The sequence below is a fragment of the Salvia hispanica genome, chromosome 1 (assembly GCF_023119035.1).
Source record: "Salvia hispanica cultivar TCC Black 2014 chromosome 1, UniMelb_Shisp_WGS_1.0, whole genome shotgun sequence".
Lineage (NCBI taxonomy): Eukaryota > Viridiplantae > Streptophyta > Magnoliopsida > Lamiales > Lamiaceae > Salvia > Salvia hispanica.
In genome coordinates this window covers 1,977,781-2,002,486 of record NC_062965.1, presented here as the reverse complement: position 1 = coordinate 2,002,486, position 24,706 = coordinate 1,977,781, and the positions used below count along the sequence as shown (strand labels likewise).

The window sequence follows — 24,706 nt, the reverse complement described above, 5'->3', positions numbered from 1 at the left end:
GAAGTATAAAACTAATATATAAAAGTAGGACCCACGTGCCACCAACTTTTTCAACTCACTTTCTATTGCATTTCTTAAAACCCGTGCTCGGTCAAATGGTGACGAATTATGGGGGACGGAGGGAATATGTAAAAGTAGAACCCATATTCCACTAACTTTTTTAACTCACGGTTGCCCAGTTAAAATGAGACTAATTATCCGGGACGAATGGGGTATTTTGTGTTTTCTCCAATTAAAAAAAAAAAAGAGAGAAAGCAATTCCCTTCATCTGAAGAAATTCGAAAATCATTACAACAGGTGGGGAGTATAAATTGAAAGAAAACCGCCGAATATTCCCATTCTACCCCTCATTTTCCCTCAAATTACACCCTCTGCCACTCTCTTCTCCATCTCCTTCAAATCTCCTTTCTCTCTCTCTCACTGACCCACCGTTTGGTTGCAGGATGTTGTAGAGCAAAACCGAAGCTTAATTCATGACTTTTCTGTGTTTTTTACTCAAACATTCCGGTGATCCGAGATCTGTCCTCGCTTAATCGCTGCTGCAGTCGACGTTTTATGCTGAGAGATCCGCGGCCTAAGCTCCTCTCGGTACTCTCTCTCTACATTGAAATTATTGCACAGAGGTGTTTCGTGTGTGTGCGTTTTCTCTATCTAGGTTTTAGCGGTGTGTGTAAATGCGGAAATTTCGGGTTTTAGTGTGAAATTTTGGAATGTGGACTGATTTTGAGCTGCTTTTTGGTGTTAATTGTTGCTCCAGGTGGTCGCGGCTGGCTCGTCGATCTTCGTCGGTTTTTTTTTTTACTGAGGATTAAGCGGTTTCTGAGCTGGAGAGAAGCTAGGGTTTTCGAATTCGGGGGTTATGGAATGTGGATGGAGGATTAGGGTTTAAATTAGGCGTTATCGTGTTGTGTTTAATTAATTTTTGGGGATGAATCGGAGTTTTAGGGCTCCTGAGAGGGGGCAGATGGGGAGTCTGAGGTTGAGGGATAATAAAGATGAGGAGTTGGCGTTGTTTCGGGAAATGCGGAGGCGCGACAAGGAAAGGAACGATCTTCTTCTTCTGCAGAACTCCGATGAGTTCGATGCTCCACTTGGTAATTTGAATTTGAATTTTCGAATTTTTTTTTTTTTTTTTTTTTTTTTTTTTTTTTTTTTTTTTTTTCCCCCCTTTTTCTTCGATGAAGAAGGCTTGGTGTTTCTTGATTAGTTTGCCAATTGATTGTTTACTCAATCAATTTGGCAGATTTTTATGTTTGAATGTTTCTTTTGCCTGAATATTGTGTTTGGTTGATTCATGTATTGATCTGATTCTTATTTGTATCAGATTAGGATTATAATTTAAGAAAAAAAGAAGTATTATTGTTATTTCTTACGAATCCGTGTTTGCAGGACAAAGGAGTGGTAGTTCGCCAATATTTAACATAAATTCTGGTACCACTGCGCCACCAGTCCGGAAGAACGTTGCTGACGAGTTTCTCAATTCGGAGAATGATAAAAATGATTATGATTGGTAATTGCAGCTTACTTCTTTTATGTGATTGTGTTTTGTACTATTTCGTTTGCTATCCTGTGGTGTGCTGAGTCCCTATGAAGGTGAAGTCTTGAATTATTATGTGGAAGGGCTTAAAACTTGATGTGAACTCTTAGTAGTTGGAGCTCAAGGAATGGCACTGTGTACATTATTGTAATGAAAACTTAGTACTCCTAATGTTTTCTAAATCCTCTTACTATGCATTATCGTAATTAGCAAGCGAATTTAGGAAATATGTTCTTGACTTCACAGTCTCCACTGTAAACGCAGTCAAGATTTTGTTGGTTTTTTAGTTGTCTGGTGTGGAATTTATCAAGGATCAACCTTTCCACACATATTGGGATATCATAAGACTCTATAATTTATAAATTCCATTTCTTCATATATTTTTATGGCAGCTTTTGTTAGTAATTGTGTAATCTTGCTTTGAATGTATTCATTCATGTCCTTCCCAAATTCATAAATCTATTTGTACGTGATTTGCTCTTTTTTCCCACTAGTAAGTACTCCACTAAATAATGTTCTGTTAGAGGTTGGCCACTGTAAATTTGGATACCATTCTTTCGTTTTGCTCCAGTGGTTGATATTTCTCTGGAGGGGTTACAGACTAGAGTCTGACTAGCCTGACAATGGCTACTGCACAATAAAGTTCAGCCTTGATTTTCTTAGCCCATCTGTTTTAATTATATTGTGGTTTCTTCCTTTTTTTTTTCTACGAAGAAAAATGTGTTACTTCATGGACATCTTTGCATCTAGAGATGATTTAGCATCTTTTGGAATAATTCGCATTTTATATCAAACTGGATATTTAAGTGTGATTTCTCAAAGTTATATTCACTGCTGCTGGTGTTTAATTGGATTTCTGTTTCGATTATTGTTCAAACTTTCTGTAGAGTACCCTTCATTGTTTTTTTCTGTAAAGTATTTATGCATAATCGTGTATATTTTCAGGCTTTTAACACCTCCTGGCACCCCACTTTTTCCTTCACTAGAAATGGAAGGACAAAAAACCGTCATGAGCCAGCTAGGCACTCCAAAAGCTCGCCCTACTGCTCTTAAGTCTAGAGTAAGTAATCCTACTTTTTTTTATTCTGTGCTGTAATACTAATAACTGAAAACTGTTAAGTGGCTTCACCTTGTTTGGGCCGATATATGACACTAGGGGTGACCATTCGGATTTTCACCCGATCCTATCTGAAAATCTAAAAACTTTCTGATCCGAATTGTCTGAAAATCCCTAATCTAAATTATGAAATCCGATCCGAACCTAAAAACCATAAAATCCAATACCAAAAATCCGAAAATGAGAAAATCCAATACTAAAATCTGAAAATCTAAAACTCTCAAACACTATTAGAATTGTTCCACACAAAGGTTTTATATTCGTTAAGTTTACCATTAGAATTGGTAAATTCGTTCCAATCATAATATTCATGTAGCAAATGCCAGATGTCATTGACTAATATGTGATCTGTATTTTTATATTTCTAATGTGTTATATCTGCTGGAGCAGTTAGTGGAAATATATATAGCTTATCTTTTCAATGTTTAATTCAGTGCAAACCTCTTCTTCTTGTTCTGTTATGTGTGCGGTGGAAGCACAATCTATATCTGCCATATACATATTATACCAGCATTTTTTAAAATTAATCTAACTCTTTCTCCAACTTATTTCTGTGACTGAAGCTTGCCAATGCCCAATCGGAGCCTGCTGCTAGGGGCAATTTGTCATCTAGACAGCAAGTCTCATCTCCTGGGCTAAATACTTCAACTGGAGGACTTCGCCGGCCAACTTCTTCCGGTGGTCCTGGGTCAAGACCTGGAACACCAACTGGTCGCCCAACTGTGAGCTCAATAACCAGATCCACCTTGACCTCAACGTCAAATAGGGCTGCAATGAACACGTCAGTTAGAATAACCTCCAACACTGCATCTAAAATGCCAACTACAACATCAAAACCTTCAAGATCTTCTACACCCACTTCTCGCCCCACGTTGTCTTCAGCAAAGCCCACAGGTCCTCCAAGATCTTCCACCCCGACAGGCAGGTCTACTATAAGATCCTCAACACCGACAAGCAGCGTGTCTCTACCAGCATCTAGGTCGACATCCAGAGCCTCGACTCCTACTCGCAGACCAACACCATCCTCTGCTACAAAAACGCCTGCTGTTTCATCAAAGTCTCCAACGACCTCTTCAGTTTCCAAGCCAGTTTCTACTGCCTCGAAGAATCCAATGCAAGCACGGTCCAATTCTCCTACAGTGAGACCTAGACCGTGGAAGCCTTCAGAGATGCCTGGATTTTCTCTTGATGTTCCACCAAACCTGAGAACGTCTCTGTCCGACAGGCCACCTTCAGCCACTAGAGGTAGACCAGGTGCACCAAGTTCCCGGTCATCATCTATTGAGCCTCCTTCAAATGGAAGGATTAGAAGACAATCCTGTTCTCCTGCAAGAGGCCGACCTCCTAATGGTATGAGCCGTAACAGCGGAAGCTCTGTGCCTGTTCCCGCTGCAAGTCGGTTGCATGCTAAGGCTAATGACAACGTGAGCCCTGCTCTAGTCGGAACTAAAATGGTCGAAAGGGTGATAAATATGAGGAAACTAGCTCCCCCCAAGCAAGACGATAAACACTCTCCCCACAGCAGCTTATCCGGAAAGTCCTTATCGCCAGACAGTGCAGGGTTCGGAAGAACACTTTCAAAGAAATCCTTAGATATGGCCATGAGACATATGGTAATATAATTATTCATTATCACCACACGCACACAATTTTTGTCGACTTGATACCTAAGTGTCGCCCTTTGCAGGATATAAGACGGACAATTCCAGGCAATCTGCGGCCTCTTATGACCAACATCCCTGCATCCTCGCTGTATAGTGTGAGATCGGGACCTAACAGAAGGACAACCAGCATCTCAGATTCTCCGCTTGCAACGAGCAGTAACTGCAGCTCCGAATTGAGTGTCAACAACGGCCTATGCATGGATGGAGGCGAAGCAGATGAGGATGTGAGCAGTGACAAGTGCCTCCGTTCTCCACGAAGCTTACGGGGCAGGTGATGATGGTACGTATTTTCTGTTGTAGACACCGATTTCAACTGAACCACTACTGGCAAGCAAGAGTAACAACTGAAACATAATCAGTAGTATGCCATTCAACTATCCTGTATTAATCTGTATCAGCTGTCTTCCAGTTTGTTGTTTGTCGGCTAATCGAATGTAACACCTATTATTGAATCTCTAATTTGTTCAAAGCTAATTTGGAAAAGTTTCTGTCAACATTTTGATGCATGTTAACTGCATAATTTCATTGTTTGTGGGGCTGAGTTGACATTTGTATAGTTCATAAGGAGTGGTAATGCTGAAAACTTCCTTTAAACAGGACCACATTGTCTCAACTTTTCCCCTTTTTATACTAATGCTAAGGGTGCTTTTTACTTCAAAACTTACATTATTAACGTGTTACATTATCTTTTAGACTATGCCTCAAACACCCATGTCCCACAAATTAGGTTATGCCGCAAAAATTCTAACTATGAATACTATTAAAATAGAAAGAAGAAACAAAGTTGGGGTCATGTGACACTTAACAAATTAGGTTATGCCACAAAAATTCTAACTACGAATACAATTAAAATAGAAAGAAAAAACAAAGTTGGGGTCATGTGACACTTCCGGATTGGCCGAACCCATGGACTAAGCAGAGGAGGCGGTTGATGGGCGGCTCGGTGCTGAGCCACCGATGGTGCGTCATGGCCCGCGTAGTATTAGATATCATCAATCTCATAAGAAAGTCCATCCACATAATCAATTTTGTGTAATCGAAGTATATGTCGTAAAACCATGCCGGACTAGAAAAGAGACTCTAAGCAATGTCTATTGTAGGGATCAGACTAGGAGCGGATTCACTAATTACCAAGACCTCTTTGTTCTTCATTATGGGAGCTCAGTCAAACTCCAACCATGCGACTGACATGTATCAAAGATTACAATAAAATCCCTCACAACTATTACAATTACAGTAACTAGTTCTAGCTAGGGTTCTTGAGTAATCTTGACTCGTTGGTAAACCTGCACACTCAAGCAACTTGTTATTACACCAACACCAAATCCTTGCGGATCTTAAACAATTACTAACAAGAGAAACGAAGCAAAACAGAATAGATCACAAAATATGGCTCAAAACCCGCCACATAGCCCAGATCTATTTAACTAGAACCGAATCCAAGGGAGCACCGATGAATTGACTGGAGTCTACCCTCACACCGTCAATACCTCCACCACACCGCCCCTTCACACCAGATTAGTTCACCACACACAACTCAGAGAAGAAACCCTAGTTCTCACAAACGCTAAGCAACCGAAGAAGTTGCCTTCCAACAACTTACACTAGATTAATCATACAACAACTGTGAAGAATCTCAAGGAATCAACCGGAGAAGCCATCAGAGAAGCAGAGAGAAAACAGAGAGTCTCAGAGAGTAGAGAGAGAAAGAGTAGAGTGTAGAATGAGAATCAGAAACAGCTCCCACTCTCACTTAACAAACACAACACACAAACCCTCAATCCAACGGCCAAGAAGCAGGATCCAAGTGAAGAGGTACGTGGCAGCCATCCAGGTGTGAAGGATAAGCAGCTGGGCTTCTGGGCCAAGTCCGGTAAGGATAAAAAACCCAGACACAAATTAAATCAGGCCCAACAATAATAGTCTACATATATTTAAATCTATAAATACTTAAAGGTTAAGATATAGGTGTAAAGAGCTTTGCAAGTAATGATGCAAAAATATAGATGCAATATCTAATTGAAAGAATGGACCTCAATGATCAATATATATGCTCTATCTTGAAGGTAATATTATAGAATAAGTATTCCATATCGGTTAATGTCTCTTGTATTATGTACACTATATATGTTTGCTTTGTAAGTGATGAAACATACCTACTATTTTTCTCAAAAAAAGAGATTAATGTTATAAAGTATACATTGGATATGTGTCTTAGTCAGACTTGAGATTCTTGTAGTTTTTCTTTATCTTTGGAAGTTTTTTGGTGTATCTTTTTTCCTTAAATACCAACAACCCATATTCCGTAATTCACGAGAGGCACGCAAAAAAAATTATTTATCACCCAACTCTTAACCACATTTGAGTAACAAGAAACAATTAAACAGTTGCAAAACTATACCAATCACAAGTGTTTGCTCCAATCAATTATGATTATATATGTTCCTGATTCACAAATACATTAGCGAAAGGTTGGGAAATTAAAATAGATAACAACAATACAAAAGAGATGAACACACAAATTGCTTACCTAGTTTCCAATTTGATACGATGATTGAGGATGCCAAACTAGTGATTTCACTACATACATTTTGGAGATATTTCAGAAAAAATGTCTCAATTCGCAGGTCTTTCAAAATTTGAGATTAAATTCGTTGACCTTTCGAAGTATGGGACTGTGGCATGAGAATTTTTCGAAATAACGGATTTTCGAATTTTCATGTATTTTCACTTATGATTTCTATTATAATATTTACTCCAATTTCATTTTTTAACTCCAATTTTATAAATTACCACTAATAACTTCCTAAGGAAATATATGGTAGGTAGATATTGAGTCTGATTTAGTTCCTTTTATTTTCTATAATGAAAGATCAAACTTCATGATTCATTTCTATTCCTGTGTTATTCACTTTCAATGTTGAAATATAATTTAGTATACCAAATTACCAATTGTTTGCAGTTCATAATATACTTTTTAAGATTTCAACTTTAGACGTTTAATCATCTCTTCTTGGATATTTTATTTCTCAATGTAATAAAAAAACAAAAGGTAATCTCCAAAGATGATAAAAAGATGCTACATTCTTATCTATGAATGTAATAATTAAACCTTGTGATGTGGCGTTCTAGGTTGAGCTTGCTCCATGGGCTGTGTCTCTTCACAGGCCGCGTTGGATACGGCTAGGCCCGTGTCACGACGGGCACAGCGGGAGACTGGTTGAGGTGGGGAGGGGTGTTTTGCTTCAGCTTCAGCAGTAGCTGCCGCATTCTGGACAAATCAGTCGGTCTCCCCGGCTTAGGCCCTTGCACCACCACGACCGACGCCTTCTTCTCATCCTTCTCTTTCCCGCCTCTTCTCTTCTCGACTGCAGCAACCTCCTTCGGTATCAGCTCTGCGATAGATTTCCAATAATCCTTGTCAGCTTCAGCGTAAAATTTCTCCAGCTCAGCAACAAATACCTGATCAAACAAGAATCACTCAATTATTCAATTCTTGATCAACAACACCACCAATCAAACATCAACCCTTTCACAATAATCCACTATTGTTTGCTTTTCTACAACATACTAATCGGGCTTGCATGAGTATAGACTGGAATAAGGTAAATCGACATGATTCTTTAGCGTGTACCTGCTCCTTTTCGCGGTTAGTCAATCTGTTGGTTTCCGAGGTGATTTGCCTCTTTCTGTGAAACTCAACCTTGTAGTCATCAGCCTCAACTATGATTCGGCTCAGCAATTCCCTCTCTCTCTTCTCCTTCTCCTCTAACCGAGCTGTGTTTTGTCTGTTAACCGAATTAAACAAACGAACACATATCATACAAACTCCCTTCAAGCTCTAGACTAAATAGCATATAACATAAATTAAAATGTAAACAACTTGAAATATACTAATCCAAAACCCATTCATTTTACATCCATCCATGATCCATTTAACACTAATCATTAGAATTCATAATAAAACCAACAATTTAAATTTGTCAAATGATATAATCAACCTGAATTAACAATACATAAGCCTTTTTTGTTTCCAAGAAACGATCTTTCCCCTAATAATTAAAATTATGCATCCCAAACCATTCAAAATCCATCTAATTGCAATAATTAGAAACACAATTGAAAATCCAATCAATTTCTAAAAAAACGCAATCAGAAAATAAAGAGCACTAAATTCATCTGTAAAACCCTAACACGATCATAAAAATCCCCAATTCGATAACCAGAGATTCAAAGAAAGACTTTACCTTCTCCACTCTCTGAGCGCGTAGCTCTCCTCGTGCTCCATCTCCGCCGGTGGCGGGAGAATCGGATCGTTGTCAATTGCTTCCGACGAGAAGTGCGAGGGATCAGTGAATTCTCCGCCGGAGGAGTAGGACGGCGGGGGGAAATCGGCGACGGTCGAATCAAATGTGGAAATCGGCTGAGCGCCAAAGCCGTCGTCGTAGGAGGCGGCCGCCGGGAAATCACCGCCGAATTGATTGAGCGAGTGAGTGAAGGGAGACGACATCGTTTTGGAGAATTATCGGTTTTGCTGATCTAATTCTTCACCAATGGGTGGTGATATAATTATAATCCATTAATATATTGCCTTTTGGTATGTTGTAATAAATGAATTTAATGGTGTTGTGACGAAGATTTCCTGCTATTATTATTGATTAATTTCATTTAGACCTGAGGATTTGACAATCAAAATAGGTCATTTTTATTAAATAATAATAATAGTACTTATTACTCCCTCCGTCCGCCATTATGAGTTTCATTTTCCAATGTCACGGGTTATAAGAAATGTTAAGAAAAGTAGATGAAAATTAGTTAGTGGAATAGTGGTCCCACTTGTATATATTAGTTTTAAATAAAATGTCAGTGGAATGAGTTAGTGGAAGGTGAGATTTTATTACTCCATTTATGGTAAAAGTGAAACAGGACTTTTATTCACGGACGAACTAAAATGAAAAAACGAGACTCCTATTCGCGGATGGAGGGAGTATGATATATTCAATACTGATAATATTGGTAATAAAAGTTAATGCAAATTGCCAAAAAAATTTGAAAGTTAATTAATTTTTGATCAATCTCACAATTTAAATAAATACGTGTATCATAACTTTTACATTTTTCTTAGTTTTCCATTGATAAAATTTAATGTGACTAATTGTATTAGTTTTCCATTGATAAAATTTAATGTGACTAATTGTATTGAATGATATCGTTTATATATCCAAACATTTTCCATATAGAATTGTTCGTTTACCACATCATGGGTACTTTTTTCCAAATACTACTATGAAACTATAAAATCATTGAGAAATATCTCAAACTTGTGATATAACCAATGTTTTAAAAATCGGATCGGCCGTTGAACCGGTGAGGCTACTGGTTCACGGTTCAACCGGTCCGACCGGTTCAATCACTGGTCGAATCGTTTTACCTTGCAAAAATTAAATTAAATATGATCTTACAAAATATATTAAATTTGGTGAGCATATATTACAATTAATATTAACATATAACAAAAATATATATTAAACATTTTAAATAAATTAAATATTAAGAGTATTTAAAGTAAGTGAATGGTAAAATTTAAATATTTATTAAATATATAAAATTTTAATTAATGTAGCCAAAAAAAGTACATATTTTACATATAATAAATAGATAAAATTCATATTATCTCAAAACATTTATATGGTTAAATAATATTATAGACAAATATATAAAACTAAATATCAATTTTTAGTTACTTTGGATAAATATATACTATAATAGTATTATTAGTTATTACATAAAATTAAACTTGAATTATTAGTAAATATGAAGTAATAAACTATATTAATAATATATACTCCATATTGCATCAAGTAAAATAAAATTTAGTGGCTTATAATTAAAATTAAACATATCATAACTAAAAATTATTTTTAAGTATAAAACTAAACACAAATTATTAATTTGTGTGGACAAAAAATTATAGAGTTAATATATAACAATAATTAATGTTCACAATATTTCATTCAAGACCATGTGGTGGAGTGGTAGAAGTGTTGGTTTATTACCTAGAGGTCTAGGGTTCAATTCCCTCTAGAATCATATTTTGAACAAGCTTTTAAATATAAAAACCGGTTCCCGGTTACTGGTTCAACCGGTCTGACCGGCCGGTTCCAGCGGTTCAAGGTGGCTCAACACATGAACGGTTTTAGGGGCCGAATCGGACCGGACCAGCTGCCGGTTCGCGGTCCAACCGGTTGAACCGGCCGGTCCGGTCCGGTTTTTAAAACACTGAATATAACTAATCATTCTTCAAAAGTGATAGAACCGATAAAAAATGACTAAACTTGATAATTTTTCCGACGATTCATAAAAAAAGTCTTTTATACATGGGCAAAAGGGCAACACACTAGAGTTCAAACTCAGTCTCTATATTAGCTCACGTCACACACTAATTCTTTGTTACGGACTCAATTTCCACATCGGTTGTGAGAGCAACTAGTGTGGGATATATAGGCTAAATAGGCTCTCTCTCCTAACAGATTAGTCTTTTGGGATGAGTTCTCATGTTTGGTCTGTATCATTCTTCTACGAAATTTTACTCCAATTATATCATAATTCGAAGGTTTCTCGACTCTCGTCAACACCAAGAAATTAAATCAGTTACCCTATGATTCAATCAAAACATCCCTACTATTAGACCATTTCATTGTATTCTACAATAAAATCAAAAGTTTTGTATAAGTGAGGATTTTCTTCGTATAATAGAAAGCATTATTAAACTTACAACAACAACATATGCTATCCATAATACATACTCCCTCCGTCCACGAATAGGAGTTCCGTTTTACCATTTTAGTCCGTCCGCGAATAAGAGTCCCGTTTCACTTTTACGGTAATAGGGTCCCACCTTCCACTAATTCATTCTACTCACATTTCATTTAAAACTAATATATACAAATGAGACCCATATTCCACTAACTTTTTTCTACCCACTTTTCTTAACATTTCTTAAAATCTGCGCCGCCCATAAATGGAACTCCTAATGGCGGACGGACAGAGTAATCAAAATTCTAAAACAAAATTAAATTTTTAATTTTAAATATAGCTAAGTCACAAACAAGCAAACAGCATCAGCTCGTGCTGTGACAGCTCTCTCCACTCTCCCCCTTTTCCATCGCCTCATCTCATCTCATCTCCACCACCAAATCCCCCAAATCCGCATCAATGGTGAGCCTGTGGCGAGCGGCGATGGGCGCCGCCCAGCCCAACGCCGACGACTACGACGGCGTCGAGTTCTGGTCCGCGGCCGAGCGCGCCGGCTGGCTCACCAAGCAGGGCGAGTACATCAAGACCTGGCGCCGCCGCTGGTTCGTCCTCAAGCAGGGGAAGCTCTTCTGGTTCAAGGAATCCAACGTCACCCGCGCCTCCCGCCCCCGCGGCGTCATCCCCGTCGCCGATTGCCTCACCGTCAAGGGCGCCGAGGACGTCCTCCATCGCCAATTCGCCTTCGAGCTCTCCACTCGGAGCGACACCATGTATTTCATCGCCGATGCGGAGAAGGAGAAGGAGGATTGGATCAATTCGATCGGCCGATCTATCGTTCAGCACTCGAGATCGGTTACCGATGACGAGATCCTCGATTACGATAGCCGGAAATAGTTTGAATTCAGTAGCAGGTACTGTTTGTTGATTCCGCCTTTTTTTTCTTCTGAAATTATAGGTGTTTCTCTGTTTATATTGCTGGTTGATGTATGATCCTCCATTTTCTGGTTTTAAATTGGGGGTTAGGGTTCCAAACATTGATGTGTAATTTAATATTGATTATATGAGCTGCAGTATGATTTCCACACTGAAAATTGGGGTGAATAATAATTAACCTCAAGCTTCAAGCTTATGGCATATTCAAGTTCCAGTTATGGATTTTGATTGCTTGTTTTTCTGTTTATATTGCTGGTTGATGTATGTTCCTCCATTTTCTGGTTTTAAATTGGGGGTTAGGGTTTCAAACATTGATATGTGTAATTTGATATTGATACTGCATGATTTCCACTTTGAAAATCGGGGTGAATAATAGTAATAACCTCAAGCTTCAAGTTTATGGAAAAATTCAAGTTTGGTAAATATTTCCTAATTTCTGGAATTTGTAGGAATTATAGTTGTTTCTCTGTTTATATTGCTGGTTTTTGGTTTGGGGGTTAGGGTTTCAAGCATTGATGTGTGTGATTTGATATTGATACTATGAGATGCAGTATGATTTCCACTTTGAAAATTGGGGTGAATATCTCCAGTTATGAACAGAAATCTGCTGGTTTGATTCCTTGTTTCTCAATGTTATTGTTCGGTTTTGGCGCGACACATTCAGTTGTTTGATCTCCTTTATCATTCTTCCCGAAATTAGTTTAGTTCAGAATTGAAATTATAGCTGTTTCTCTGTTTATGGATTATGTATATTGCTGGTTAATGTATGCTGATTTTGATTTGGGGGTTAGGGTTTCGAAATTCGAACATTGCTGTGTGAAATTCGATTTTGATAAGCTGGAGTGTGATTTGCACTGAAAACTGGGGTGAATTGCTTCAAGTTTGGTAAAATCTTGTTTCTCGATGTTGTCGTTCCATTTTGGCGCGACATATTCAGATGTTGTACTGAGATCGTGTTATGTTTCTGAGCACCATCTAAACCATTCTCGCCCCTTCCGACGTTTAGGCCAATTATCATACATACCCTATTTCATCGTTTTTCTCCAACTACTTACATGGAGAAACTCGGTTCTTGGCATTGAGCACCTTTTCGTATTCAAAAAGGGTGCTATATTCACCATTTGAATTGTTGTTTAAACTGTAGAATATAATACACTTTTTCGAAAAAAAAGTATTGAAGTATTAAGCTTTTATTCCGCCCCCTCCGATTCCTGGGCAATCAGCATTCATATGAACAAACACAATAAGTTCTGGATATAATATCTGCATTGCAAAAGCTCCATTGAAGATGTGCCGGACTAACCGCATTTTGGCATGGTCCATCGCAAAAGGATTCAATGTTTTTGTCACATGGAATATTTGTGCCCAATTTGCACGACGCTCCATGAACCAGACAATCTGAAACGAATGAAAAAAGGGTCATTCGGCATATACATTTTTATCGATAAATCAACGACACTGGCTGAAGTTCACAACCAAGAATAGTTCAAACCTAACATACATCAAAACAAGCAATAGCAAATTTTATAAGTATATATTTGAAAATGAAAATCAAATTTAATACCAGATGCAAGAGCAACGAGGACGACCATAAACAAAATTGACTTAAAAAACTTTGCCATTTTGAGGTTTCGAATCCAGTGACTGTATATGAATATGGGACTAATAATTCGTTATGGGATTTGCTTTAAATAATAATTTAGGATATATCGACATTATGAATTAGCTGTTGACATTACTATTAGGTTTGTTGGGATAGTGGAATTTATGGCTATTATCAATATTTAGTTTTGGGACTGATGGATATAAACACATTTAGTATTGGGATTGATGGATATAAACAACTTTTAAACTTTATGGGTTTTAGTTAATTTTTCTTAATAAATTCATTAGTACCTAGCTAGAAGTCTTCTAAATACATATTGTAATTTTATAAGCATAAGCAGTAATTCACCCGTCCTTAAAATTTTGTCACATATTTTCATTTCCATCCGTCTTATAAAATTTATATCATATTTCACTTTTTATCATTTTTGATAGTGGACCTCACATTTCAATACCTCATTCTCAATCACATTTTATTAAATATAAAATTAGTAGTATTTAAAAGTAGGAACCACATTCCACTAACTTTTCCAACTTGTTTTCCATTACATTTCTTAAAACTCGTGCCCAGGCAAAATGTGATAAATTTTAGGGACCGAGGTAGTGCCTACTAATAATTATAAATAATAAAAATTGAGAGATAAATAACTTTAATTATATGATGAAATTTTAAAAATCAATTTCAAAAGTATTACTGGCTATATATCAAGATAGTTTATTTATTATTCACGTAAAATTTAAACAATGAGAATGATACATGGAAAGTAATATTTTTAATTTGATTTTTAGAATTTAAACGATCCTGATATGCAAGTTGTGTGCATCTCTATCCAAAATACTCTTTCCATGAGAAAAAAAAATAATCATTTTGTTATAGTGGACGTGTGCAATTAAAAATTATTTTTATTTTTAGTAAACACATCTTACTACAATTTAATAAATTATTTTACTCATATTCTGTTATAAAATTAATATTTCATATAAAAGCAGACGTTAAATTTTATCAATTTTTTCACTTATCTTTTTAAAAAATGCAATGAGTCAAAATAAGACTTTATCTAGATATATAGTTAAATCAATACAAACTTATTGGACCAATTGAAGTTATAAAAGCAGCATATATTTATAAATAATTGTCGTTTTGTAAACACCAATTGAAATTGTTACTTCAGAGCGAAATTATAAAATTATCCAACTATATGAAACAATTTATATTTGAGTTACACAATGACAAATATGCCAACTAGATTTTGGATCATATTCATCATTTCATAAAGCAATAATTAAGATGGGAGTAATTAAGAAAATACTAACCAATTGTTGTATAATTTGCAAATTAACTGAAATATTCGTTTGTTGAAGACTAATATTTGTATTTCATAATTAGTTGAAACTGTAGAATACACTTGTGTATAAAAAATACATTGAAGCATTACATTTAAACTCTTATATTCCGCCCCTCTGATTTCGTGGGCAATCAACACGAATACGAACAAACACAATAAGTTTTGTCTGGATTATCTGCATTGCAAAAGCTCCATTCAAGATGATTTGGACTAACAGCATTTTGGCATGGTCTAACACAAAATGATTCATTATTTGCGTCACATTGAATATCCGTGCCCAATTTGCACGACGCTCCACAAACCAGACAATCTGAAACGAATAAAAAAGGGTCATTCGGCATGTACATTTTTATCGATAAATCAAAGACTCCATCTGAAGAATAGTAAGCAATTAATCCAAATTATCCCTAATAGAGAAGTTCACTACCAAGAATAGTAAAAAATAACAAAGGTCAATTGCCAACACACAGACTAAGAGTGTCCACAATAGGACCGCCGCAGTGGCCGCGAAATGAACAAAAAGTCATAGCATGCATCTTTAGGTACTATATATTTAAAATTGGAAATCAAAATTTATACCAGATGCAAGAGCAATGAGGACGACCACAAACAAAATTGACTTCAAAAACTTTGCCATTTTGAGGTTTTGAATCAAGTTTTGAATCTAGACACTTATATGAATATGAGACTAATAATTCGTTATGGGATTCGTTAAATACTAGTTTAGGACATGTAGACATTATGAATTGGTTGGATTCTTTTTAACTATTGAGATTACTATTAGGTTTGTTGGGATAGTTGAATTTATGGCTATTATCAATATTTAGTATTTAATGGGATTGAGAACCTTAAATTTAGTTAAATTTTTTTATGAAATTTGAATTTTTCTTAACTATTTTATGTGGAAAAAATCTGATTGTGTGCATCTAATATATTGATCAGATTGCTATTAGGTTTATTGGGATGGTGGAATTTATGGCTATTATCAATATTTTAATATTTGGGATTACGAAATTCGAATTTTGTGCATTTAATATTTGGGATTACGAAATTTGTGTCAAGTATTCTAAGTCGAAAAATCTGATTTTGTGCATCTAATAGTTTGCTTATGCGTTTTGAATCAAACGATTTCGTTTTCTATATAAATAGACGAAATTGTTTCACGTGATGCGATGAGATTAATGTATGATTTTTAATTTATAAAATAAAACTAATAAAGTATATGAAAGGGGAACTTAAATTTTACCAAATTTTTTTTTCAAAGAATGCGACGGGAGTTAAAATAAGACTTTATTTTAGACCAACTGAAATTATAAAAGCTGCATATATTTGTAAGTATTGCCGTTTTGTAAGGATATTATTTATACTAAAATGACAATCCAAATTAATATGACAATCTATCACTAATGGGGACCCTTAGAGTGTCCACTATAGGAGAGCCGCGGCTCGTGGCTCTCCCGTGGCCCAGCCACGACTCCCTATAGTGAGTATCATGGGTGTTGGTGGCCGGGGGAGGGGGGGCGGGGCACGAGAGCGCCACTCGCGTGGCTCGGCCGTGGCTCTTGGGCGGGAGCTGCGGCTCTCCTATTGCAGCGGCCACGAGCCGCGGCTCTTCCTGTTTTCAATTTTTTTTTCTTAATTCTATAAATATATCTATTTTTTAACCCATTCCTACACAAATTCTATAAATATACCCATTTTCCCCATTTTCTTAATTAAAATATACACAAATTGAAAAAAAATAATTTATTTGGTGGCTTGGGCATGTCCACCATAGTGGAAAACAAGTTTTTTGGTGGCCCGGCCACGCTTTGTGGCTTGGCCGGCCAACTATAGTGGACACCCTTAGATTCACGTGGCAGGCTTGCTTGCCTATGTATCGCAAATTATTTGTTTATCTTTGATTTCGTATCGCCGATTGCTTGGAACCATTTGCCAAGTTACTTGCCTATGTATCACTGATTGTTTGCCTATGTATCGTAATTGCTTACCTAGATTATCATCATAACTATGGTGTCACCATAATACTCTGATTTCATATTGTTTATTGCTTGGAACCATACGCTTGCCGTATTGCTTGCTTATGTATCGTAGATTATTTGTCTAGTTTGTCATTTTAGCTATGGTATTACCGTAGTGCTTCTTTATGGTGCTCACCTATGGAGTAATTATTAGAAATACCAATTGAAATTGTGAGTTCAGAGTGACACTATTAAAATATGAAACAATTTAAATTTGAGTTGCACAATAAAATAGACTAATAGAGGCCAACTAGATTTTGGATTTTCTACTCATCATTTCATAAAACAATAAGATGGGAGTAATTAAGAGTAAATTATTGGTTAGCTTGTGATTTTATAGTTTAACTGAAATATTCAATTACTGACTGACAAATATTTGTATTTCATAATTGTTGAAAATACACTTGTGTATAAAAATACATGGAAGTATTACATTTAAACTCTTATGCTGCGCCCTCTGATTTCCTTGGCAATCAACACGAATACGAACAAACACAATAAGTTTTGTCTGGATTATCTGCATTGCAAAAGCTCCATTCAAGATGATTTGGACTAACTGCATTTTGGCATGGTCTAACACAAAAGGATTCATTATTTGCGTCACATTGAATCTCCGTGCCCAATTTGCATGACGCTCCACAAACTAGACAATCTGAAACGAATAAAAAAAGTGTCATTCAGCATGTACATACAAGTAAAAACTCATCGCACATCGGGAGTCTGAGGAAAGTTGGAAAGTGTATATAATTCCTATCTAACCCCTAATCAGTTTGAGACTATTTGGGATTGGGCATGCCATTTGGGACAGAAATTATATACACTTTTTTCCTCACAAACCACGCAACAAACTCACAGAACAAGCAACACTGAAGAACAAAAATAAAAAACCAAACAATCTGAAATGAAAGAAAGTCATGGCATGCATCTTTATAAGTGCATATTTAAAAATGGAAATCAAATTTTATACCAGATGAAAGAGCAATGAGGATGGCTACAAACAAAATTGATTTCAAAAACTTTGCCATTTTGAGGTTTTCAATCAAGTTTTTGAATCTAGTAGTGACTGTATATGAATATGAGACTAATGATTCGTTATGGGATTCCTTAAATACTAGTTTAGAACATATAGACATTATGAATTAGTTGGATTCTTTTTAACTATAGAGATTACTATTAGGTTTGTTGGGATAGTGGAATTTATGGCTATTATCAATATTTAGTATTAATGATGGGATTGATAACCTCGAATTTAGTTAAAATATTTTATGAAATTTAAATTTGTATTAACTATTTTATGTGGAAAAAATATGATTGTGTGCATCTAATATATTGAAATTACTAGTATTAGGTTTGTTGGGATGATGGAATTTATGGCTATTATCAATATTTTAATATTTGGGATTACGAAATTTGAATTTGTCTCAAGTATTCTAATTCAGAAAAATCTGATTTTGTGCATCTAATAGTTTGCTTATGCGTTTTGAATCAAACGATTTCATTTTCTATATAAATAGACGATATCGTTTCACTTCACTGTGATGCGATGAGATTAATGTATAATTTTCAATTTATAATATAAAACTCATACAGTATATGAAAGCGGAACTTAAATTTTACCATTTTTTTTTCGAAAAATGCAACGGGAGTTAAAATAAGACTTTATTTTGGACCAATTGAAATTATAAAAGCTGCATATATTTGTAAGTATTGTCGTTTTGTAAAGATATAGTGTATGAGTTATACTAAAATGACAATCCAAATTAATATGCCAATCTATCATCAATGGGGACCCTTAGATTTAGGAGCAGATTCAACTTGACAGGCTTGCTTGCCTATGTATCGCAGATTGTTTGTTTATCTTTGATTTCGTATCGCGTATTGCTTGGAACCATTTGCCAAGTTGCTTGCCTATGTATCACAAATTGTTTGCCTACGAATGATAGATTGTTTGACTAGATTATCATTTTAGTTATGGTGTCACCATAATACTCTGATTTCATATTGTTTATTGCTTGGAACTATATACATGTTGTATTGCTTGCTTATGTATTGTAGATTATTTGTCTAGGTTATCATTTTAATTATGATGTCATCATAGTGCTCTCCCATGCAGTAATTACTAGAAATACCAGTTGAAGTTGTGAATTTAGAGTGAAACTATTGAAATATGAAACAATTTAAATTTGAGTTGCACAATAAATAGAGGCCAACTAGATTTTGGATTCTACTCATCATTTCATAAATCAATAAGATGGGTGTAATTAAGAGTAAATTAATGGTTAGCTTGTGATATTAAAGTTTAACTGAAATATTCAATTACTGACCGACAAATATTTGTATTTCATAATTGTTGAAAATACACTTGTGTATAAAAATATATTGAAGTATTACATTTAAAATCTTATTCTGCCCCCTCTGATTTCGTGGGCAATCAACACGTATACGAACAAACACAATAAGTTTTGTCTGGATTATCTGCATTGCAAAAGCTCCATTCAAGATGATTTGGACTAACTGCATTTTGGCAATGTCGAACACAAAAGGATTCTTGATTTGGATCGCATTGAATATCCGTGCCCAATTTGCACGACGCTCCACAAACCAAACAATCTGAAATGGAAAAAAAACAAAGTCATGGCATGCATCTTTCTAAGTACATATTTAAAAATGGAAATCTAATATTTATACCAGATGCAAGAGCAATGAGGACGGCCATAAACAAAATCGACTTCAAAAATTTTGCCATTTTAATTTGAGGTTTTGAATCTAGTGATTGTATATGAATATGAGACTAATAATTCGTGATGTGATTCGCTTAAATACTAGTTTAGGACATATAGACATTATGAATTAGTTGGATTCTTTTTAACTATTGAGATTACTATTAGGTTTGTTGGGATAGTGGAATTTATGGCTATTATCAATATATAATGTGAATGGGATTGATGGATTAAACAACCTTAAAATTAGTTAAAACTTTTTATGAAATTTGAATATGTCTTAACTATTTTATGTCGTAAAAATCAGATTGTGTGCATCTTATATATTGAAATTACTAGTATTAGGTTTGTTGGGATAGTGGAATTCATGGCTATTATCAATATTTAGTATTGGCATTGATGGATATAAACAACCTTAAAATTAGTTAAAAAAATTTATGAAATTTGAATTGTCTTGATCATATTATGACGAAAATAATAGTGATTGTGTGCATCTAATATATTGAGAATAATATTAGGTTTGTTGGGATGGTGGAATTTATGGCTGTTATCGATATTTAGTATTGTGATTAATGGATATAAATAAATTTAGTATTGGGAATGATAGATTTAAACAACCTTAATGTTAGTTAAAATTTCTTATGAAATAGTATGAATTATTTGCAACTATTTTACGTTGAAAATATCTGGTTTTGAGCATCTAATATAATTGCTTATGTTTTTTAATCAATCGACATCATTTATATAGCTTATGTTTTTTAATCAAACGACATCATTTTTTTATATAAGTAGACGACATCGTTTCACTCTCCTTCTCTCCTTCGATGTGATACAAGGAGATCAATGTATGATTAGTTTAATGATTGTTGTCATCAAATACAATATAACTACAAAAATTTATTGTTTGAATAATTGAGAACAAATCCAAATTCATGTTTATTCCAAGTGATTCTTAAATTTGCATTACAAATCAAAATTTTTGATAATTAAACTCAGGTTTCAGTCAGTTTTCCCTTCATAGCTAAGCTTTATTATATTGATTCGTTAAAATTTGGAAATATTATGTTTGCACGTCATCGTATTTTGAATCATTTTAAAATAGAATGGGGAAACTTAAATAAAATATAATAAAGAAAATTAACTAAAATTTAGGCAGTGAATTGCAAGTTACTGAGATTTTTGTTTAGTTAATGACAAGTACTTTTGCTTCATCAATTGTTGAAACTTTTGAGTGCACTAGTAAATTATTTATCAGAAAAGAATAATATAAAAATCAAATTGATGTATTTCATTAAAATTTTTAATAGTTTCATTTTGTCCCCTTAATTTTATAACTAATCAAGAGCAATGAGGACGGCCATAAACAAAATTGACTTCAAAATTTTTGCCATTTTAATTTGAGGTTTTGAATCTAGTGATTGTATATGAATACGAGACTAATAATATAAAATCAAATTGATGTATTTCATTTAAATTTTTTATAGTTTAATTTTGATGGACATTCATACACCGCAAGTATATGCACAAACACAATAAGTATTATTTAAATTATCTGCATTGCTAAAGCTCCATTAAGGTGCTGGACTAACTTTATTTGTGCATGGTCTAACACAAAATATAATATTATGTGGGCCGGGACATTTAATCCTTGTCGTTTTTCTGCACTCCGTTCCACAAACCCGACAATCTGAAATATATATTTAAAAAAGGTCATTTGGCATTCACATTTTTTTGTTGAAATGTATTAGAAATATCAACACGAGACATTAAAATGTCAATACATTATTTTGTTAGTTGACATTTCAATTAACTGTGTTGACATTATGTGTTGATATTTTAATGTCACTGTGTTGATATTTTTAACAAACTGCATTAATGAGTTAACAGAGTTATCAATTAAAAGGTTAGAATTAGAAATTTAACGCACCCCATATATACTATAGTTAAATCAATACAAACTTATTGGACCAATTGAAATTATAAAAGCAACATATATTTATAAATAACTGCCGTTTCGTAAAACACCAATTGAAATTGTGACTTCGAAGCGAAATATCAAATTATCCAACTAAATGAAACAATTTATATTTGAGTTACACAATGACAAAGATGCCAACTAGATTTTGGATCCTATTCATCATTTCATAAAGCAATAATTAAGATTGGAGTAATTAAGAAAATACTAAATTATTGGTTAGGTTGTATAATTTGCAAGTAAACTGAAATATTCGTTTGTTGAAGACTAATATTTGTATTTCAAAGTTGTTGAAACTGTAGAATACACTTGTGTATAAAAAATACATTGAAGTATTACGTTTAAACTCTTATATTCCGCCCCCTCTGATTTCGTGGGCAATCAACACGAATATGAACAAACACAATAAGTTTTGTCTGGATTATCTGCATTGCAAAAGCTCCATTCAAGATGATTTGGACTAACTGCATTTTGGCAATGTTGAACACAAAAGGATTCTTGATTTGGATCGCATTGAATATCCGTGCCCAATTTGCACGACGCTCCAAAAACCAGACAATCTGAAACGTATAAGAAAAGGGTCATTCAGCATGTACATTTTTATCGATAAATCAAAGACTCCATCTGAAGAATAGTAAGCAAGTAATCCAATTTATCCCTAATAGAGACGTTCACTACCAAGAATTGTAAAAAAAAACAAAGTTCAATTGCCAACAAACAGACTAAGAGTGTCCATAATAGGACCGCCGCAGTTTCCGCGAAATGAATAAAAAGGCATCCATGATGCATCTTTTTAAGTACATATTTAAAAATGGAAATCTAATTTTATACCAGATGCAAGAGCAATGAGGACGGCCACAAACAAAATTGACTTCAAAAACTTTGCCATTTTGAGGTTTTCAATCAAGTTTTTGAATCTAGTGACTTATATGAATATGAGACTAATAATTCGTTATGGGATTCGTTAAATACTAGTTTAGGACATATAGACATTATGAATTAGTTTAATTCTTTTTAAGTATTGAGATTACTATTAGGTTTATTGGGATAGTGGAATTTATGGCTATTATCAATATTTAGTATTAATGGGATTGATAAACTCAAATTTAGTTATTTTTTTTAATGAAATTTTAATTTGTCTTAACTATTTTATGTGGAAAAAATCTGATTGTGTGCATCTAATATATTGATCAGATTACTATTAGGTTTGTTTGGATGGTGGAATTTATGGCTATTATCAATATTTAATATTTGGGATTACAAAATTTGAATTTGTTTTAAGTATTCAATGTCGAAAAATCAGATTTTGTGCATCTAATAATTTGCTTATGCGTTTTGAATTAAACGATTTCATTTTCTATATAAATAGACAACATCGTTTCACTTGACCGTGATGCGATGAGATTAATGAATGATTTTCAATTTATAAAATAAAACTAATACGAAAGCGGAACTTATATTTTACCACTTTTTTTCAAATAATGACGAGAGTTAAAATTAAGACTTTATTGTGGACCAATTGAAATTATAAAAGCTGCATATATTTGTAAGTATTGCCGTTTTGTAAGGATATGGTGTATGAGTTATACTAAAATGACAATCCAAATCAATATGACAATCTATCACCAATGGTGACCCTTAGATTTAGGAGCAGATTCAACGTGACAGGCTTGCTTGCCTATGTATCGCAGATTGTTTGTTTATCTATGATTTCGTATCATGGATTGCTTGGAACCATTGCCAAGTTGCTTGCCTATGTATCACAGATTGTTTGCCAATGTATCGTAGATTGCTTACCTAGATTATCATTTTAATTATGGTGTCACCATAATACTGTGATTTCATATTGTTTATTGCTTGGAACCATACGCATGTTGCTTGCTTATGTATTATAGATTATTTGTCTAGGTTATCATTTTAATTATGATGTCATCATAGTGCTCTCCTATGTAGTAATTATTAGAAATACCAACTGAAGTTGTGAATTTAGAGTGAAACTATTGAAATATGAAACAATTTAAATTTGAGTTGCACAATAAATAGAGGCCAACTAGATTTTGGATTCTACTCATCATTTCATAAAACAATAAGATGGGTGTAATTAAGAGTAAATTATTGGTTAGCCTGTGATTTTAAAGTTTAACTGAAATATTCAATTACTGACTTGACAAATATTTGTATTTCATAATTGTTGAAAATACACTTGTGTATAAAAATACATTGAAGTATTACATTTAAAATCTTATTCTGCCCCCTCTGATTTCGTAGGCAATCAACACGTATATGAACAAACACAATAAGTTTTGTCTGGATTATCTGCGTTGCAAAAGCTCCATTCAAGATGATTTGGACTAACTGCATTTTGGCAATGTCGAACACAAAAGGATTCTTGATTTGGATCGCATTGAATATCCGTGCCCAATTTGCACGACGCTCCACAAACCAAACAATCTGAAATGGAAAAAAAACAAGTCATGGCATGCATCTTTCTAAGTACATATTTAAAAATGGAAATCTAATTTTATACCAGATGCAAGAGCAATGAAGACGGCCATAAACAAAATCGACTTCAAAAATTTTGCCATTTTAATTTGAGGTTTTGAATCTAGTGATTGTATATGAATATGAGACTAATAATTCGTTATGGGATTCGTTAAATACTAGTTTAGGACATATAGACATTATGAATTAGTTGGATTCTTTTTAACTATAGAGATTACTATTAGGTTTGTTGGGACAGTGGAATTTATGGCTATTATCAATATTTAGTATTAATGGGATTGATAACCTTAAATTTAGTTAAAAAAATTTATGAAATTTAAATTTGTCTTGACTATTTTATGTGGAAAAAATCTGTTTGTGTGCATCTTATACATTGATCAGATTACTATTAGGTTTGTAGGGATGGTGGAATTTATGGCCATTATCAATATTTAATATTTGGGATTACTAAATTTGAATTTGTCTCAAGATTTAGTTAAAATCTTTTATGAAATTTAAATTTGTCTTAACTATTTTATGTGGAAAAAATA

General features: G+C 34.3%; 3 protein-coding genes across 3 annotated transcripts; 2 read left to right on the top strand and 1 right to left on the bottom strand.

Annotated features, from left to right (window-relative positions):
- The first annotated feature begins 362 nt into the window (after window positions 1–362).
- LOC125201301 (mucin-5AC-like) lies at window positions 363–4,812 on the top strand. Its single transcript, XM_048099361.1, has 6 exons — window positions 363–588; window positions 758–1,094; window positions 1,390–1,510; window positions 2,483–2,597; window positions 3,218–4,267; window positions 4,342–4,812. Exons 2-6 carry the CDS (start codon window positions 929–931, stop codon window positions 4,591–4,593), a joined length of 1,704 nt encoding a protein of 567 aa, XP_047955318.1. The 5' UTR covers window positions 363–588; window positions 758–928; the 3' UTR covers window positions 4,594–4,812.
- Window positions 4,813–7,308: 2,496 nt separating this feature from the next.
- Window positions 7,309–8,896, bottom strand: LOC125212802 (clathrin light chain 2-like). The gene is made up of 3 exons (XM_048113064.1): window positions 8,566–8,896; window positions 7,953–8,106; window positions 7,309–7,780 (listed from the first exon to the last, which is right to left on the bottom strand). Exons 1-3 carry the CDS (start codon window positions 8,826–8,828, stop codon window positions 7,502–7,504), a joined length of 696 nt encoding a protein of 231 aa, XP_047969021.1. The 5' UTR covers window positions 8,829–8,896; the 3' UTR covers window positions 7,309–7,501.
- A 2,533-nt stretch (window positions 8,897–11,429) lies between these two features.
- On the top strand, window positions 11,430–12,165 carry LOC125208021 (pleckstrin homology domain-containing protein 1-like). The gene has a single exon (XM_048107568.1). It carries the CDS (start codon window positions 11,534–11,536, stop codon window positions 11,966–11,968), a length of 435 nt encoding a protein of 144 aa, XP_047963525.1. The 5' UTR covers window positions 11,430–11,533; the 3' UTR covers window positions 11,969–12,165.
- The last annotated feature ends 12,541 nt before the right edge of the window (window positions 12,166–24,706 follow it).

Bases quoted from the DNA above. Each gene is read 5' to 3' on its own strand.
- LOC125201301 (XM_048099361.1), top strand. From the start codon at position 929: ATGAATCGGAGTTTTAGGGCTCCTGAGAGGGGGCAGATGGGGAGTCTG. The intron at 1,095-1,389 runs GTAATTTGAATT...CCGTGTTTGCAG, and splicing joins TGAGTTCGATGCTCCACTTG to GACAAAGGAGTGGTAGTTCG. The intron at 1,511-2,482 runs GTAATTGCAGCT...GTATATTTTCAG, and splicing joins GATAAAAATGATTATGATTG to GCTTTTAACACCTCCTGGCA.
- LOC125212802 (XM_048113064.1), bottom strand. From the start codon at position 8,828: ATGTCGTCTCCCTTCACTCACTCGCTCAATCAATTCGGCGGTGATTTC. The intron at 8,107-8,565 runs GTAAAGTCTTTC...TTCGGTTAACAG, and splicing joins GCGCTCAGAGAGTGGAGAAG to ACAAAACACAGCTCGGTTAG. The intron at 7,781-7,952 runs GTACACGCTAAA...TTGTTTGATCAG, and splicing joins CTAACCGCGAAAAGGAGCAG to GTATTTGTTGCTGAGCTGGA.
- LOC125208021 (XM_048107568.1), top strand. From the start codon at position 11,534: ATGGTGAGCCTGTGGCGAGCGGCGATGGGCGCCGCCCAGCCCAACGCC.